The following is a 17,203-nucleotide window of genomic DNA, read 5'->3' on the forward strand; positions in this document are numbered from 1 at the left end:
TCTGTCTTAGTTGGCTAGCACTCCCACATTTCTGCAGACACTTTATGAGGTAATATGGCTTATAATCTCCCAACATCCTCCTCTTTAACATTTAGCAAATTATTTTCTATTCTAAATCAGTTTTGCTTTTGGCTGCCATGGTTTCTTGTTTGTAAAGGAGATCAAGTGTTTTCTGGCTGAGACAGTTTCTGGGCCCTTTAAACTTTCTCACTGCAGTGATTACACCAGTTATTTAAATTTATATAGAAAACGCTAATAAAAGCATCAGTATTTCTTGTTTTATCAGTTTCCCATCTTGGTATCAATAGCTTATTTGGATAGTTCAGTTTAGCACTGTTTTTACTGCTTAAAGTACCTTCTTTTCATCTTTATCCTTTCTTCCAGTTTGGTGTTGACTTTGACCCTTCCTGTAAGTGTCAATTGTCTATACACAGGTAGCTGGGGCAGAAGTGATTTCCCCTATTTGGTAACTAGTTGTATCCTAACTTTTGTGATATAGTCAATTTCATTTTTCTGTGATTCAATGGTTACTAGGTCTAATATTTGAAAGGTAATGTGGCATAGATTAACAGAAGGTTGGCCTTTGAGTCTGAAAGACACGAGATTAATTCCTGACTCTCATACATGCTAGGTGTGTTACCGCTAGGTCTCAGTGTTCCCAGGCAAATCTCTAAGACTATGAGTTATTGATGAGTTGCTGATATAAATCAGTGAAAAGTTTTCATACTGGGAGTTCCCCATACCAATGAAATCACATATTTAAAAGAAATAGTGCTCACCATGTCCAGTGCCTTCCAACTCTTTTCTGGTTTAAAATAATCATAATATACAAGTGGAAGGAAGGGTCTAGGTAGTTTATGAGCCATTGGCCTCTTTAATGTCTGAATTCTGAACCATATTTTCCAACATTTTTTTCACCATCCTCTTGTATGTCCAACTCCACACTGAAGTCACCAAGTATTAATGGATATGTTTAATAGTTTGGAAGTTCTTGACAAGTTCTCCATATAATTTATCTACTTTGTCCTCTGCAACAGATGGAGTATAAGATACAATAGTCTTCTTAGCAGTCTTTTTGCTTTCTCATCATAGGGACCATAAAAGAAGTTGACAAAGTATCCTAAGAAATTATGCTTCTTCCTGTCTTTGGTAGCTTGATGTAACCAACTCTCCCAATTCCTTTATCTGCCTCACCAAGGAGAATCTTCCTTGGAGTCATCCTTCCATTTAACTGCAACTTCTTAATATCTTCTGGTTTCATTTCTAGTGAGAATGTTAATATTGATATGGTTCAGTTCTTCCAATAATATATTGCTTATTGGTCATTGGACAAGGTTCTTGCTCTTATGAAAAATTAAGTTAATGCTTCTAGATGGATGAAAAAACCTTGTTATTGTTAGCACCCCTTGCCCCTTTTCTGCCACTGTGGTGCTTGTTCATTAATTCACTACTTGAATGATTGGAGGGACTGGAAGGTGGCCACTTTCAACCAGTGGCCATTTTGTATTTCTTTTTGTTCCTTGGGATGCTGTGGTCACATAATTCATCACTTCTAAGTGCCCACCATACTGAGATGATCCTTTTCATATTCAAGGGGTGGGAAACCTGTGGCCTGGAGGCCACATGTGGTCCTCTAGGTCCTCAAGTGCAGCCCTTTGACTGAATCCAAACTTCACAGAACATTAGTTTATATTCACTCAAAGGGCCACACTTGATGACCTAGAAGGCCATATGTGGCCTTGAGGCTGCAGGTTCCCCATCCCTGAGCTAGACTTTTCTGAGGACAGCAGAGGCTCAAAGTCTTTCTACCATGGCAGAATCTACCAGAATTTGCAACATACTGTGTAAGAATCTGAAAATAGCTGCTCATCACATTACCTCTTTTAAATACGAAGGTTAAATAAGATGATCTCCAAAATCATTATGACTGTAAAAAGCTAGGAACTGAGTGACTGAGATAAAAGTGAGAATTTGAGTCAAATTGCCTGGATTCCCCATTGACTTGTCTTAATTCTTCATACTCCTTTATTTATGCAGCTATAACATATTAAATCAGCTTTAATTTTATGCTTGAGTAGTATTATAATACAGGTGAATACTTTTTTTAAAAAAATGGAATGCATGTCTATCTTTCAACCAAACCCTTTTCTGCAGAAAATCTGCACAAAAATGATACCATCATGAAAGATATATATTCTTAACTTTTGGAAACTGTCCACAAAATGCCTGCATGTGTAGAAAATATAACAACTAAACCTTAACAGTTTACAATAACCTAAAATTTAATGTTAGAATAACTTATTTCATACATTATTTAATACCCAGATAGTACCTTTGTGGGTTTATATTTATTGTTTTATAATGCACTCATTTCTTTCTTAGACAAAAGAAACATGAAGGAGTAAAAAATGAGTTTTATAGAGCTACTAAGTTTCCATGTAGTATAGATTGAACTAAGCATGACTGCAGGTTTTGGTTCTGAGTCACTGCTGCTTGTTAATTGAGATGACACATGAGTAGCATGACTATTTCTGTGTCTCCACTACTCATTAGGTATAAATGCCTCAATGGCTCTTTTAACAAACATAGTCAACTAAGCTGTAGGAGAAATTTATTCTAACTGCTTCTATTTAACACAGAATTATGATTATGTAACTCTTGTAGGTAAGGCACTGTGCTAGAGATGAGACAGAGAAAACAGAACTAGTTCCTGCCTTCGAAAGGCTGAAAATCAGGGGGAATACACAACACACATGTGTGTATGTATATCTACATACATAAATATATATATATAAAATAAAACAAATCAGGGAAGACTACATAAATGGGAGGCAGCAGTATATAGTGGGGAAAAAAAAACAGAAGATTTGGAATCAGAAGACTTGAGTTTGAATTCTTGTTCTGCTACTTTTGTGACCCTGGAGAATTCATTTAACCTCTCAGAGCCTCAGTTCCCCTGCCTATGAAATGAGGTATTTGGATTAGACAGCTTCCAATGCCTGTTCAGCTCAAAATCCTTTGAATAAAGCAAGAGCAAAGCCTCAATGCATGAGAAGGATGGCAGCAGGCTAAGTTATATTAGAATAGCCTGCATTAATTTAAAAATATAGTAAGGTAAAGATTGAGGAACTCATTTGGAAAATACAGTAGGTGAAAGGCAGTATTGTGGAGAGCTATAATGACAGTTTAGGAAGTTTATATTATAGAGGCAACAGGAAATCATTAAATATTTATGAATGAGAGAATGACATCACCAGACTTGTGTTTCAGGAATAATAATTTGGCAGCTTTGTGACTGATGGATTTGAAGAGGGAGAGACTGGAGGTGGAGGTACCAGTTAGGGAAACATAGTACAGGTGGATAGAAGAAGATAAGGGCCTGAAATAGGGTAATGGCAGTTTGAGTGTTAGAAAGGGGGAAGTGGATGTAGAATCTCCACAACTTTGGAAATAAGTGAGAAGGAAAAAACCAAGGAAGAGTCCACATTTTTAAGCTGGGTTGACTGAGAAACTATAGTAACATCAAGAGTGACAGTAGAGGGAAGAGGAGGAGGAGGAGGAGAAGGAGAAGGAGTTTTAGGAGTGAAAATAATTTGAGTGTTGGACAGATTATATTGGAAGTGCCAACAGAGCATCTAGGTAGACATGTCCAGCAGAGTGTTGGATATGCAATATTGGAGTTTGGGACTAGATGAGGAATGGTAAGGCATATGAAGAATCATTTCCATCTAGGTGAAAATTAAAGCAGCAGGAGTAAATGAAATCTCCAAAGGAGATAACAAAGAGGGAAGAGAAGACAGAAGATAGTGCCTTGGAAGATATCCATCCCTAGGGATCAGGAAGAGAAAGATACACAAATGAAAGAAACTGGAAAGGTATGCTAATGGGGGGTATGTGGGGGGGTGAAAACCATTAGTGAGCAATGTCACAGAAATTAAGGCAAGAGAGAGCATAAAGAAAGCTGGCTGGCTCAAGACACACAAATGGCAGCAGAATGGCTAAGAAGGATGATAATTTAGGCATATCTTTGGATTTATCCATTAAGAAATGAATAGAGATGCTTCAGAAAGTAGATTAACTAAAGTGATGAGGTGAGAAGCCATACTATAGGGAGTTGAGGAGTGAATGAGTAGTGAGAAAACAGAGAAATTAAAATTCAAAGTAGAATCTCATGTTTTTTATTTTCTAAACTATGATATATTTCCAGTAGAAAACCACAATTTATGGGCATATTATATACTATATTTTAGTATATATTTAAAATTATTAAATGCTGAATTATTATATATTTTAAACCTTGAAATAACTTTAATTAGAGGATTCTTAATTTGAGGGTTTAATTTGAGAAGTAATGTAGGAGAAGGTAATGACATCATATTTCTGAAAACACAGTGACTTTCAGCTACCCTAGTTTTTGGTGGGTTTGGCCTTGTTCTTCACCCCCAGCTTAATTTTTATCAAGAGAGAAAATAAATAAGATATCTAGATTATCTTTTTCAGATGGAATGAATTCAGTATGAACTAGGAAATCTCCTCTTTATTTTGTAATGTCATTATGAGAATTTGCTAAAAATCACACTGTTTTTTTTAAACCAAAGCTATAAGAAGGTCCATAGGCTAGGTACATTGAAAGCCTTTTGCACCAGACATTTATTTGTAGCAGCAGGTGGGATACCTTACTTGTATATGTATAATATAATCTGCATGCACTCATACACCTGTATAAAATACTTAGGTTCTTATTTCCCTCAACTGTGGAGTCTCAAAAGCTCAGAAGTCAGGAAAATATGATCATGGTCAACAGGTCATGGGCAGTCAGAAAGTACCTAGTAATGTTAAAATCTGCATAAAAATAATATAGTAATCTTAGTACCTGGAAGTCGTAAATACTCCGTAGACTATTGGATTTTTAGGATCTTTGGAATTCATTAAGAATACATCCTCTACATGAAAAGAGAGTAAGAAAAATAATGTCATTTTATGGTCTTGGGAGAGTCTGAAAAAATATGTTTAGAATGACATAAGCTACTTACGTAATTCATCAAAGTGAGTGTCAATGCCATTAGGCCCTGGCACTGAACAAATAAGACGAGCCTTAAGGAAAGTTGTCCATTTATTAACAAGACTTCTGTGTCCACCAAAGTCATTCTGAAAGGAGAGGAGTGGAGCTATGATAATAGTATTTCTATATCAAATAAGGATTAAGCAGGTAAAAAAAAGATGACTGAAGATGATTTACCCTATTTTGTAACCTAAGTAAAGTCAGATATGTATTAACAATTTCATATTTTTCAAAGCACTATATATTATTTAAAATAACAACAGATCCAACTTTTGGGATTAATAAAATCCACTCGTTCACTTTATGATTAGGTTCTGTAGGTTCTGCATTTTTATAATTAAAATAAGATGTATTAGAATCTCATTATGAAGAAACTTCGTCAAAATACAATCATATTATAATACTAGTCAGACAAATCTCCCAAACTGCAAGTAGAGAAGTAATTATTGAAAAAAAACCCATAAAAGAGATTTAATTATAAGGAGACCCTGAATAGTAATGGGATATTTTGTGTATTTTCTATGCTAGAACACATCTCTCACACAAATATTACTCTCCCTATATACTGAGTCATCTCTTGTAAGAAAGAATAAAAAAGAAAAAGGAAAAAAGCAATTCAGCAACGCCAACCAATTCATTGTCTAACAGTATATATGGTATCTCTACTGTACATCCATAGTACCCCACCTCCTATATAAGCTTCTAATTAGTATTTATGGTAATAATATCATTAACATTGTAATTAGAAGTCCTAAGTATTCCACAGACTATTGGATTTTGAAGATCCTTTGAATCCATTAGGTATGTTCCAGAGAAGCATTTAGAAAATGTTTTCTTAATGACACCTTCAGTAAAGTTCAAAATCCAGTAACATTTTTTTCTGTTTTAAAATATTTATTGACAATGGAGGATTTTACACAAAGAACAAAGAATATTTCTATAAAATAATATCTGCAAAAATATTATGGACATGTGAAATATTAAATTTTGAAAATAGAGTTCTCTGATTGGGAAAATATGTACCTTAGCATCACTTTATAGATATATAGTTTTATAAAAGGCATACACAGAAAAGTATATTATTCTCAAAATGTTTACAAAGAAATATCAATCTGAAGTGTTATTTTATCATGAAATATACAGGAATAAGATTCTTTCCATGTCAAATTTTAATTGTGCCTTATCTCTCATAATTTGGAAATGATATACTTACTAGTTTCATACAGAAACTCTTAGTTGGACAGAGAGAGGATTCAAAGTGAAGAATTGATTTTTGTAAATTTATTTCTTAATTAAACTGATAGAATTTCTTTGGAAGGATGCCTTTTTTTTTGAAGGAAAAAAATGATCTTTGGAGGAGTAATTTTCCCAAGTACAAAACCACTCCCATAAAAAAAAATGGACATATAGCCTGGAGACAGACCTAGTCTGACTTCTACCACTTAACCTCTCTGGGACTCAGTTTCTCCTGAGGGAGATGTCTCAAATGATCTTATATTCCCTTCCTGTTTTAACATTTTAGTAAAGTTTGACTGTATTGGGGATATAGAGATGTGGGAGCCATTGTTCCTATATATATATGTTTATACATGTGTGTATATATATATATATATGTGTATATATATGTATATATGTATATATGTGTGTGTGTGTGTGTGTGTGTATATATATATACATATATACATATATATATACATATATATATATATATATATATATATATATATATATATATATATATATATATATATATATACTCTTTCAAACTAGGACAGGAAGGAAAAGAATGCATTTTTATAAAAGTTTTGACCAGGTAAGATGATTTGGAAATAATGTAAACAAATATTAATTATATCACAATATTGAGCTTTAGCTAGAGAAGATGCATGGAAGGTGTACAAGACAGGAAGTTCAGTTCTATATGGATTTGTTTTTTGGCTTTGCTACTTACCGGCTGGGAAACTGTAGCCAAATTGACTAACCTCTGTGAACCATATTTCCCCCATTAAGAGAAGGGGGAATCTAGCATTCATACTTATATTACCTACATCATAGGGTTGTTTTGAAGAAAGTGTTTTTTTTAAATAAGCCATAAAACATTATGAAAAATTAGTTACTATCATCTTATGCACTTAAAAAGCATACTCGGATTATTTTCAAAGCCAAGTTTAATTAATAATATGGGCTCTATCATCACCTTTCATTATGAATTAATTGCTTCCTATTCCCCCCCCTTTTTTTTTAGTACTGTAAATATCAGTGATTTCATTAGTTGGAGTACTTTGTTCAGTGATGCAAGCGATAAATCCTCTAAGTTATGCCTTAAGTATTTGGCCTTTGTCGTTTTGGCTACAACTGAAAAAAATTCATCACCTGGTACACAACCTTCTGATTATAAGCATCTCAAAATTTGGCTGTTTTTCCTCATAGGACATATACGCATACTGAATTTTTCTGGGAAAGATTACCAGTTTGATAATATTTCTTGCTTCCTTCACTTCTAAGTTTTTGATTTCTGCTGGCACAGCCTGTGATACCTGCGATAACCTAATTGCCATCATCATAGGATTTAAATAGAGGATAGAATTACACAAATCGCAGAAAAAATTATGACAACAATCCATCCCATTCCATTCTTTCCTTACCTTACATATCTGACCTATTCTAGCATGGGTGGCTTTTCCAGAGTGCTCTCCATCTATCGCATTTTCACGGAAGAAAAAATAGACTTTGTCATCTTCTGGATTGTCACTCTCTGGAATGAGGTGGACACTAATGAATCTTGGATCTGAGAGACAAAATGGAGTACATGCATTAATTTACATCACATTAGGACCAAAAGAACTCAATTTGGTACATTGCAATTTCTCCTTTACTATCCTATCAGATCCCCTGCTGCAGATGAATATTATTCCCTTTCCTTCAGTTCCAATATTCTTACTTGGTACTTTCCTACAGGCATTTCAATGCCTGACATAGACTTCCATTTGCCATATCACAGACCTCCTGGTGGAATGTGATACCATTATTAGCAAAATGAGAATATCTCTTTTGATGTCTCAGAAATCTGTAACAAGAGAGAAAGTATGAAAATGAAATCCTAATCAAGATAAATCTAGATGACACAGGAAAGAGTACTGGTCAAGGGTCCTAAATCCTGGGTTAAAATCCCAGTTCTGCAACTGTATATATAACCTTGGGTAAGTCATTTATCATCGTCTTTCAGCTTCCATTTGTCATTCTTTCAATGAGAGTTAATTATTGTACTATATATAAATCATATTTATTTTGCATATACTTTATATGTATGCAGGATTATTCAGATGTATTTTTATACAAGCTATAGAATATAAACTCCTTCAGGGCAGATACTCTCACTTGACTTTGTGTTTCCAGCAACTATAAAAATGCCTGACTCATAGTGATCATTTGCTTGCTGAACAATTAGTAGCCAATTTGCTGAATTTCATGAAGTACACCTAGCTAATAAAATGCCCAGGCTCTCATATTGATGCCCCTCACCTAGTCATTAACCAATGAGATGCAAATGTTGATTCTAGGGAAGTAAAAAACATATGAGATCATATATTTCAGGGTGTTATAAAGCAGTATATGAGAACAAATGATTATTTTTACTGTTTTGAGAGAGGGAAGGATAAATGCAGTAGCTCTTCTCCACAGAGTGATAGCTCCACTTCTTACACCAAACATAAAAAATACTTTTCAAGCATCTTCCCTAGTAGGTTTTTCACTCAGACTTTCATCTGAGCAGTCTTAATTTTTTAATGTAACTGAGGCAGGAAGGTGCAGGACTGGTCAGGGAAGGACAGGACAATAAATGGGGCCTCATAAAACATGAAATAATTGAATTTTCTTTTAGAGAAAGCTCCTAGTCTATACCAAATCATTACCCAGCATTACAAGGATCCCCTTGCAAACAAAAAAAACTGAAAGAAATGTAGAGGAGCCTCTTGTTCAGGAAGGATTGCAGTAGAAAACTACTGAGAATCCTTGATTCTTTGATATGTATTTTAGTTCTTAGCATAGTGTACAGTACTTCCCTCTGCCTATTTAATGATCTAGAAATACAAATGGATTCTAAAATAATTGGGTCAAGTTGAGTAAGTTGCACAATCTGCCCCAAGTATTAACTAGGCAATGTGGAGTATACTACTATTACATAGTATGTTGAGGACTGACCAGGAATAATTTGGGGTAGGAGGCCATAGGGCAAGAAAAAAAATTAAAGGCTTACAGAATAATTGTTGTTATTACTTCCATTATATGATACACTATCTATACACAATCCAATTTGCTTGTGACTATACACTGATATTTTGTGCTATTTTAATTTCCTCATGATTTTAAAATGTAAAATCCTAAAAATCATAATACATTTAAAAATACAGGATATCATACAGAAGGCATCATACAAATATTAAGCTCTTTATACTTTGTTCCTATGATTTCTTTTCCTATCAAAACAGACTTGGAAAAAAACAGACTTGGAAAAAAGCAGTCATATCCGAAGCTAGACTTCCTCCTTTATTCCTGCAAAAGACATCCCAACCCTAGAACTACATTAAACACCCCCCATGTAATTTCTTCAGTCTTGATCCTTGTGAATAATCACCACAAGTATGTGTTCTTTGGTTTAAAATTCCAATTATTTAGGAAATATACATGCTATAGAAGGATTGGTTGATGGAACTGGATTGTTTAGCCTAGGGAAGAAAAGATTTAGGGGAGTCATGGCTGTTGTTTCTAAGTATTTGAAAGGCTTGGATGTATGAGGAATTCAGCATATTTTCTTTGGCACCAAAGGGAAGACAGAGCAATGGGTAAGAACTGGACGGGGGGCCGATTTTGGCTCAATGTAAGAAAAAACTTCCTAACAATCTGCTGTGTGAAAGCAGGATAAGTTCCTTTGGGAGTCAGCAAGCTCCCCATCACTGGAGGTATTCCAAAAAAAAAAAGCTAGATGACCATTTGTCAGCTTTGTAAGAAATGTCAAGGGGCCTCTTGTTCAGGTAGAGTTGAAATAGGCAACCTCTGAGACTCCATGATTTTTGGTTATGTATTTTAGCCCTTAGCATAGAACTCTACTCTGCCACTCTACCTTCATACCCCTTTTAATCATCCAGGAATATGAATGGATTTTATAATCATTGAGTCAGGTTGACTAAGTAGCAAAACATGCCCTTAGTTTTATCTATGAAAAGTGGAATATACTTCTAGTCCATAGTATGTTGAACCTTGACCAGGAATAATTTCTAGGTGGGAGCTAATTACTCTGAATGTTTTTGGGGGTGGAAGGCTTGTAAAATATTGTTCTTATTACTTCCATGATATCTTCCATCTTCTCCCTTCCCCACATTTCTCTTTCGACTATTTTATTTATGTTTGTTTTTTCAATTCTATATCCTTCCTCTTCAGTTACCGCCTTTACTCATCTTCAAAACATCTTATTTTGCTAAACATGTCTCCAGGGTGCCATTTACCTAAAATGAATTTATAGATTTCTCTCTCTACGTGTATAATTGTATGGAAATTATCATTTGAAAGAATTAAACTCTTCTTCAGTTATGTTCTTTCTTCCTGTTCTTGGCTGCAAGCAGGTACTAGATTTTTTTTCCCATCTGATTTTCTTTGGCTATATGGAGATATGTGACTATTCGACTCATTAACCAATCAATAACTAGTTTTCAAAATTAGATGTGAGTAACAATATTAAGCATATTCAGTAAGAAAGGCCAATCCATTTGATCAGGCTGAAAAAACAGTATTAACACTAGGGTTCAAGCATTACCATCATTCTGTGAAACCTTAGGCAGTTTAGTAACTTGTCTTGCCTAAAAGTTCCCATGGAAAGGTTTACAAAAATTCACTTGGGGCTATTCTACTTTATTAGTTGAACTTAGATTCCTAGGAAAGTCCATGATATTGCAGAAGCTACTCCCACTGAATGGGAAACAGAAATGAAAATCTAAACAAAGTTTTTTTTTTTTAAATTAAACTTCACTGCTCTGCAATCCATTAAAGAAGGGCATGACTACTTCCAGTCTCCCCATACAAATTGTTGGTTTCAGCATGGGCAAACCCACCCAAAATAATTGACACAAATGCTCAGATCTTTTAATAATGTAAGCAGTCACAGCACTTATTCACCATGTTCCTTTCCATAGTGCAATTTTATTCCCTCCCCCATGGAACTTTTTTTTTCTTAATCCCTGATGACAATGGCTTCACAAAAACTTGAAGTTTCTACCATTTGTAAAAATTCCTTGTGATTTGAATCAGGAAGTTAATGTGAAAGGACATTGGAAAACTGCACTTCAAAAGAAAGTGGCAAAATCCATTTAAGCAAGATCAAAGTACATTAATCTCTCCAGCATGAAACCATAGTGTAAACACACTGAAAGGTAAATACAATTGGAAGCCTTTCTCTGATCTGTCTAGCTTTCATAGTGAGCCTCCAGGGAAAGAACCTCTGTCTTTGCCTGTATTGCATATTTCTGAGTACCCTGAAGGAGCTGAGTGCTATCACATGAAATAAAATATGCAATCTTTATTCATAATAATAATAGTAAATATGCACTTTCCTTCCTCAATTCCTTCTCTCCCTTCATGATATTATGCTGCTTTTCATCCCAGAGTTGGCATCCTTGGAAAAATGTTCTTTGGTGCAACACCTGCCACTTGTAACAGTACCACTTTGTTCAAATATTTTCCGCAGCTGCAAATTAAACTGTCCTTCAGGTGCAATCTCTCACTTAATGAAAGTGACACCTTGGCACAGGACATGCTGCTCCCTTTATGATTCATTTGGCAGCCTGTGGTTATTTAAATAATGAAAACATTTTGCTGTTCTCAGCACTTGAATCAATTTGAAACCTTTGTATGCCATCATCTTAGCCAGCATTTAGCAGGCTACCCTGCTCCATTCTGTCAAAACAAAACAAAGAAACTACTAAACAAGACCCTCCCAAATTAAAACAGCAGAGAATTTGGCTGTAAAGATATTTAAGTTCTAGAATTACTAATCAGGAGTTTTTCACATCTTTTCAACATAAAGCACAAGAATGGAAGTCAGGATATGTGTACATTTCTAGAACACACGCTATATATAGCCCAGTTAGCTAGAGCATGGAGCTAATGAGGCCAAGGTCTCATATTCAATCCCCATATGAGCCAGTTAGCTTCACACAAGGAAAAAAAAAAACTTTCATAGTTATAGGCTGCACTCTTATCCCCAGCCAATCACTACACAATGCATGCTATAGGTCACAAGGTAATTCACACAAGATCTGGAGAATGACTCAATACAATCTATCAACACTACTGGAGAAACAACTCATAGCACATGGCCTCCTGGCTCAGTAGCAACACCATGATATATGACTGGAAAAAAATATTATTTATATATTTCCAAATGTACATATGTTTATATGTATGTATTGATATATTTCTTCACATACTTATACATGATCCTGCTGAAAATGATTCCTATCTAAGAAACTAGCCACAACTCTATTTGTGACTTTAAATATTAGAGCATAAACTAAAAAATCCCTTCTACTCCAGGCATATACTAAACTTTCATATAGTGTAGAGGGGAACTAAGCTTTTTGAACTTCTGTTTGGACGTGTTTTATTAACTTATGTTCCAGTAAGATTGGGTTGGGTAAGAAACACATTGAGAGATAGTATGATGTTGTAGAAGAATGCTTGCCTTGGAGTTGGAAGATCAAGGTTCAAGACTTGACTCTCATACAAGCTACCTGTATAACCTTGGACTTCACTGCTCAGCAAAGAATCACTTTACAGAATCTGTTTTGTCATTGGCAAAGTGATATGGTTGGATTAGATCATCTCTAAGGTTCCCTCCTAGCTATAAACTTAGAGGATTTTACAAATGAGTTTATACTATTCACAGCTATCAGAGATGAAATATTTATTGCGTAAATAGCATTGGTAGAAAATTAGTAGCAAGGGACACTCTGGTGTTAAAACACTTGTAAACCTACTCTCAGGTAAACCAGTGATTAAAGGAAAAAAATTAAGTCCATTTGCCCAGTGTATGATCACAATGCTGTTATAGTTTATTTATCTTTCTATTTTACCATGAGGGAAGGGAAGACGAAAGGAAAATAAAGCAAATGTGCCAAAGGCTTTCTGGCAGATCAAAAATATTAGGAATGCAAAAGTAAGGTCATCACTGGATAGCTAACAACCTAAACAGAAGGGATAGATTATTTTTTTCCCCTTGTGTGTAAAAAAGTAGCTACTAGAGTCAAGAAACAGAAGACAGGTTAGAAAGTGAGGAATGAGCACTGAGAACGTCTACTTGAAAATCAGAAAAAAAAATAGTCATAGTGATTCAAGCCTGGAAAGAGAATTAGAGTTGTATTATATGAGTGTTTATACTTCTTTGCTACTTGACAATGCACACTTGGGTAGCTAAGTGGTACAGTGCATAGAGTGCTGGACCTAGAGTCAGGGAGACTCATCTTCCTGAGTTCAAATGCAGCCTCAGAACACTTACTAGCTGTGTGACTCCTGGGTAAGTCCTTTGTCCTTGTTTTCCTAATGATCTGCAGAAGGAATGACAAACCACTCTAATAAACTTCCACGAAAACCCCAAATGGGGTCATGAAGAGTCAGACATAACTGAAACTACTGAACATCCACTACAGGGAAGCCATCTTTCCCTTATTTGTATTAGAACACTTGTATAAAAGATAGAGTTTGAGCTACAAATCTTAGAAGTCTTCTGTCATCCTCACTGTACACCTAAGGAAGCTGAGGCCAAAAGAGGACATGTGGTTTGCTCAAGATGACAAAGGTAATAGGAGGCTGAGATTGTATTCAAACCCAAGTCACATGAAATCCAGTACTCTTTCCTCTGCACCAATTTTGTGGTTATTATTGCAATTATGTAAGTATTGATCAAGTGACCCTGACTTTTGGGTTGATTGAATGATTTGCTTCTCTAATAACATTAAGTAGAAATCATTTCAGGAAATAATTTTGAAGATACATACATGTGTGTCTGAGTGTGTAGTTTTTCCAGGAAAATATTTTTGGCTAATTTGTATGGAATTCAAGGTGATTATAGGGTACTTTGCTCTTACGGTAATTTTTGAGTTAATAGAAGACTTTAGTAAAATTAGAAAATGGACATCCCTTTCTTTTTTCCCAAATAGACATTGGTACTTTAAAATAAATATTCATAAAAACTAAACTCTACTTTCATTGCCTAGAGCATGCTTTTAATAGGGATGACACACATGTAATTAGCCATATTTATTTCCATAAAATAGTTGGAAATAAAAGGTACATTTGAATTTGGAAAATGTAGATAAGATATCAAGTCTTTAGTGTGATGCTAAGAAAGAAACTATTGTTCTGAGATAATAGGTAATAAATACAACCTTTTCATTCTATGACTTCACACCCAAACCTCTTCTTAAATGCATTAGGAGAGTTTCAAGACTTATATTTTTCTACCCTACCTCATTTTAATTTCTAGCACATTTTCCTTCTCCTTGCCAGTAAGATAATCAAATGCTTTAGACATTATGCTTACTCTGCTATATTGAATGAAACTTGAAATGAGTGCAAGTCAGTGCATGTGATTTATTTTTAAAAGATTCAGTGCTTAAGCAAGGAGCTAAAAAGTCAACTCACAAAAGAGATATAGTACAGGCATGATTTAAATCTCTAGGAGAAGAAAGGAAAACATACCCGTACTTCCTTTTAAGTCCCTCTCCAGTCCGCAACTCAGTCTGGCTTAATAGAAAAGGTTTAGATGTAAATGGAATTGGGTAGCTAATTTGATGCTTCTTGGCTAATATTAGGAGGTGTCTTGTATAAATAAGTGACTCTTTGAACTTTCTGACAATCAGGTTGTTAATGAACGTGAACCTCTTAATTAATAACCTGCATGTCCCAATGGTGAGAGGCAGCAAGTCACTGCAGATGGGGAGCTGAGGTGGAAAGACCTTGGTTCAAGTCCAGTCTCTTACATATACTGGCTGTGTGACCTTGGGCAAGTCACTTACTCCCTTAGTCTCAATTGCAGATAAGATTCTGAGAGAAAGAAAAAGATCACAGATGTTTAATTCAATCAGCATCTTTTGATCCCCTTTTATGTTTTTTTTTTGTAGGGGGGAAGGCAGGGCAATTTGGGTTAAGTAACTTGCCCAAGGTCACACAGCTAATAAATTTGTCAAGTTTCTGAGGCCGGATTTGAACTCAGGAATTCCTGACTCCAGGGTGGATGCTCTACTCACTGCACCACCTAGCTGTCCCAGCACCTTTTATGTTTGCTGTATGCTAATACGGTGCCTACAAAGACAAAAATGAAATAGCCCCTGCTCGAAAAGGGCTTATATCCTCCTACGCAATAAAATGTACACAGATAAATACATGCAAAATATGTACAGAGTAAATATACTGTAAAGTAAATACTTTTGGGGGGGGATGAAGGGGGAGGAAAGGAAGCTCTAATAACAAGAGAGATCAAGAAAGGTCTCTGTAGGAAGTACCACCTGAACTGTTTTGAATGAAACTAAGAAATGAGAACATCCCAAGTATGAGGAATGGACTATGTACAGGTAGGAGGGAGGAAATAAAATGCTATGGGTATGGGGAAGAGTAAATAGTCCAGGTTGTATGGAAGGTAGATAGTATGAGGGGAAATGATGTGTTCAGATAGGTAGGAGCTGGATTATGAAAATCTTTAAATGACAGGAAGAAGTTTAATCCTAGAAGCTAGAGGGACTTTCTGAAATTTCTTGAAAAATGGTCTTATACTTTAAAAACTCTAGTTTCCCATCCATTAGAGCTGCCTTGGGAAGAAGACCAATTCCATCCCTATCACAGAAAGTCATTAAGCAAAGATCCAATGACTGCTTGTTAGAGATAGAGGAATGGTCTATAAACTCTCAGGTCACTCATATCTCTGAGACTTTGTGATTTTAGAAAATTGATAAAGTAAATATCACCAATTGTTGATCCATTTGCCATCTTTCTCAACTCTTTAAAAACTTGGAATCATCCATGCATTCATTAAATGAATATTTGAGGAAAATATAAGTACGGACTTTTACAAATTATTTTCTAGTCAAATAACACATTTATAGTGACAATGGAAGTTGATAGGGAATATAAAATCCTGCTATTTTTACTTTTATTGATTTATAAAAAAAACACTTTATTAAGTAGAAAAATCTACGTCTTTAAAAGCTCTCTTTAAATAAGGTATCTCCCATATATACATCAAACTTAGAAAGATTGTCTGATAGATGAAACTGCAGAGATCACTGTTCAATGATTCTTGGAGTATTTACATCAAGAAAGATATAAAATTAATTGTCTTCCCATCTTTATGCCTTTTTTTCTAATTTTTTTAATTAAGTTTGACATTGATTCTAAATCATTGATAATGTGACTGCATAAAGTTGGTACCGAAATGTTTTCAACTTTGGTAAACAGTGGTGTTCTGTCTTGTTTTTCCCTGAATACTATTATAACACTTCTAACCTAAGCCATTTTTTTTAAAAAGCTGATGACTTTGTGAAATGAGTAAAAATAAATATATTGACTCTGATTATCAGTATTTCTCAGAAAGGTTCAACTAATGCCAAAAGAGTCACCACAAGGAGGAGGCCAAAAGAGTTAAAAAAAAACTGGCCCATCGACTACATTACAAAATCAAGAAATCTCAGAATTAGAAAGATATTAGAGGCCATCTGGGACATGACTATGAATGCTATCCTTCCACTTCAGGAGATTTCTGCTATCTCCTAAGACAACCCATTTCACTCTTGGACAGCATTATGAAATGTTTCCTTACTTCAAGTTTGTTTTGTCCTCTGAAACTTCCTCCCATTGCTTCTAGCTCTTCCTTCTGGAGCAAAGCAGAAAAATCTAATTGATTTTATTTGTGACAGACTTTAAAATACTTGAAGACAGCTTGTACTTCTATCCTGTCTTTTCTTTTGAAGACTAAATAACCCTCATTCTTTCAACCAATAAAACATGTTTCAGTACCCTCACTATTCTGATGACTATCACCTGATAACAGGTGTAACCTATTCAGCTTAGCATTTTTCTCCCTAAACTGTAGTACCCATA

The 17,203-nt window shown here is 35.0% G+C and overlaps 1 protein-coding gene across 1 annotated transcript in view; it reads right to left on the reverse strand.

Moving 5' to 3' along the window:
• Nucleotides 1-17,203, reverse strand: part of SEMA3A (semaphorin 3A) — a 299,829-nt gene that overhangs the window by 55,404 nt on the left and 227,222 nt on the right. Inside the window, exons 7-9 of the mRNA XM_036761139.1 lie at nt 7,708-7,850; nt 5,034-5,148; nt 4,874-4,943 (exon numbers count right to left, since the gene is read on the reverse strand). Coding sequence (XP_036617034.1) covers nt 4,874-4,943; nt 5,034-5,148; nt 7,708-7,850 — 328 coding nt within the window. The remainder of the gene's footprint in view (nt 1-4,873; nt 4,944-5,033; nt 5,149-7,707; nt 7,851-17,203) is intronic.

Source organism: Trichosurus vulpecula, chromosome 5, assembly GCF_011100635.1.
Source record: "Trichosurus vulpecula isolate mTriVul1 chromosome 5, mTriVul1.pri, whole genome shotgun sequence".
Taxonomy (NCBI): Eukaryota; Metazoa; Chordata; class Mammalia; order Diprotodontia; family Phalangeridae; genus Trichosurus; species Trichosurus vulpecula.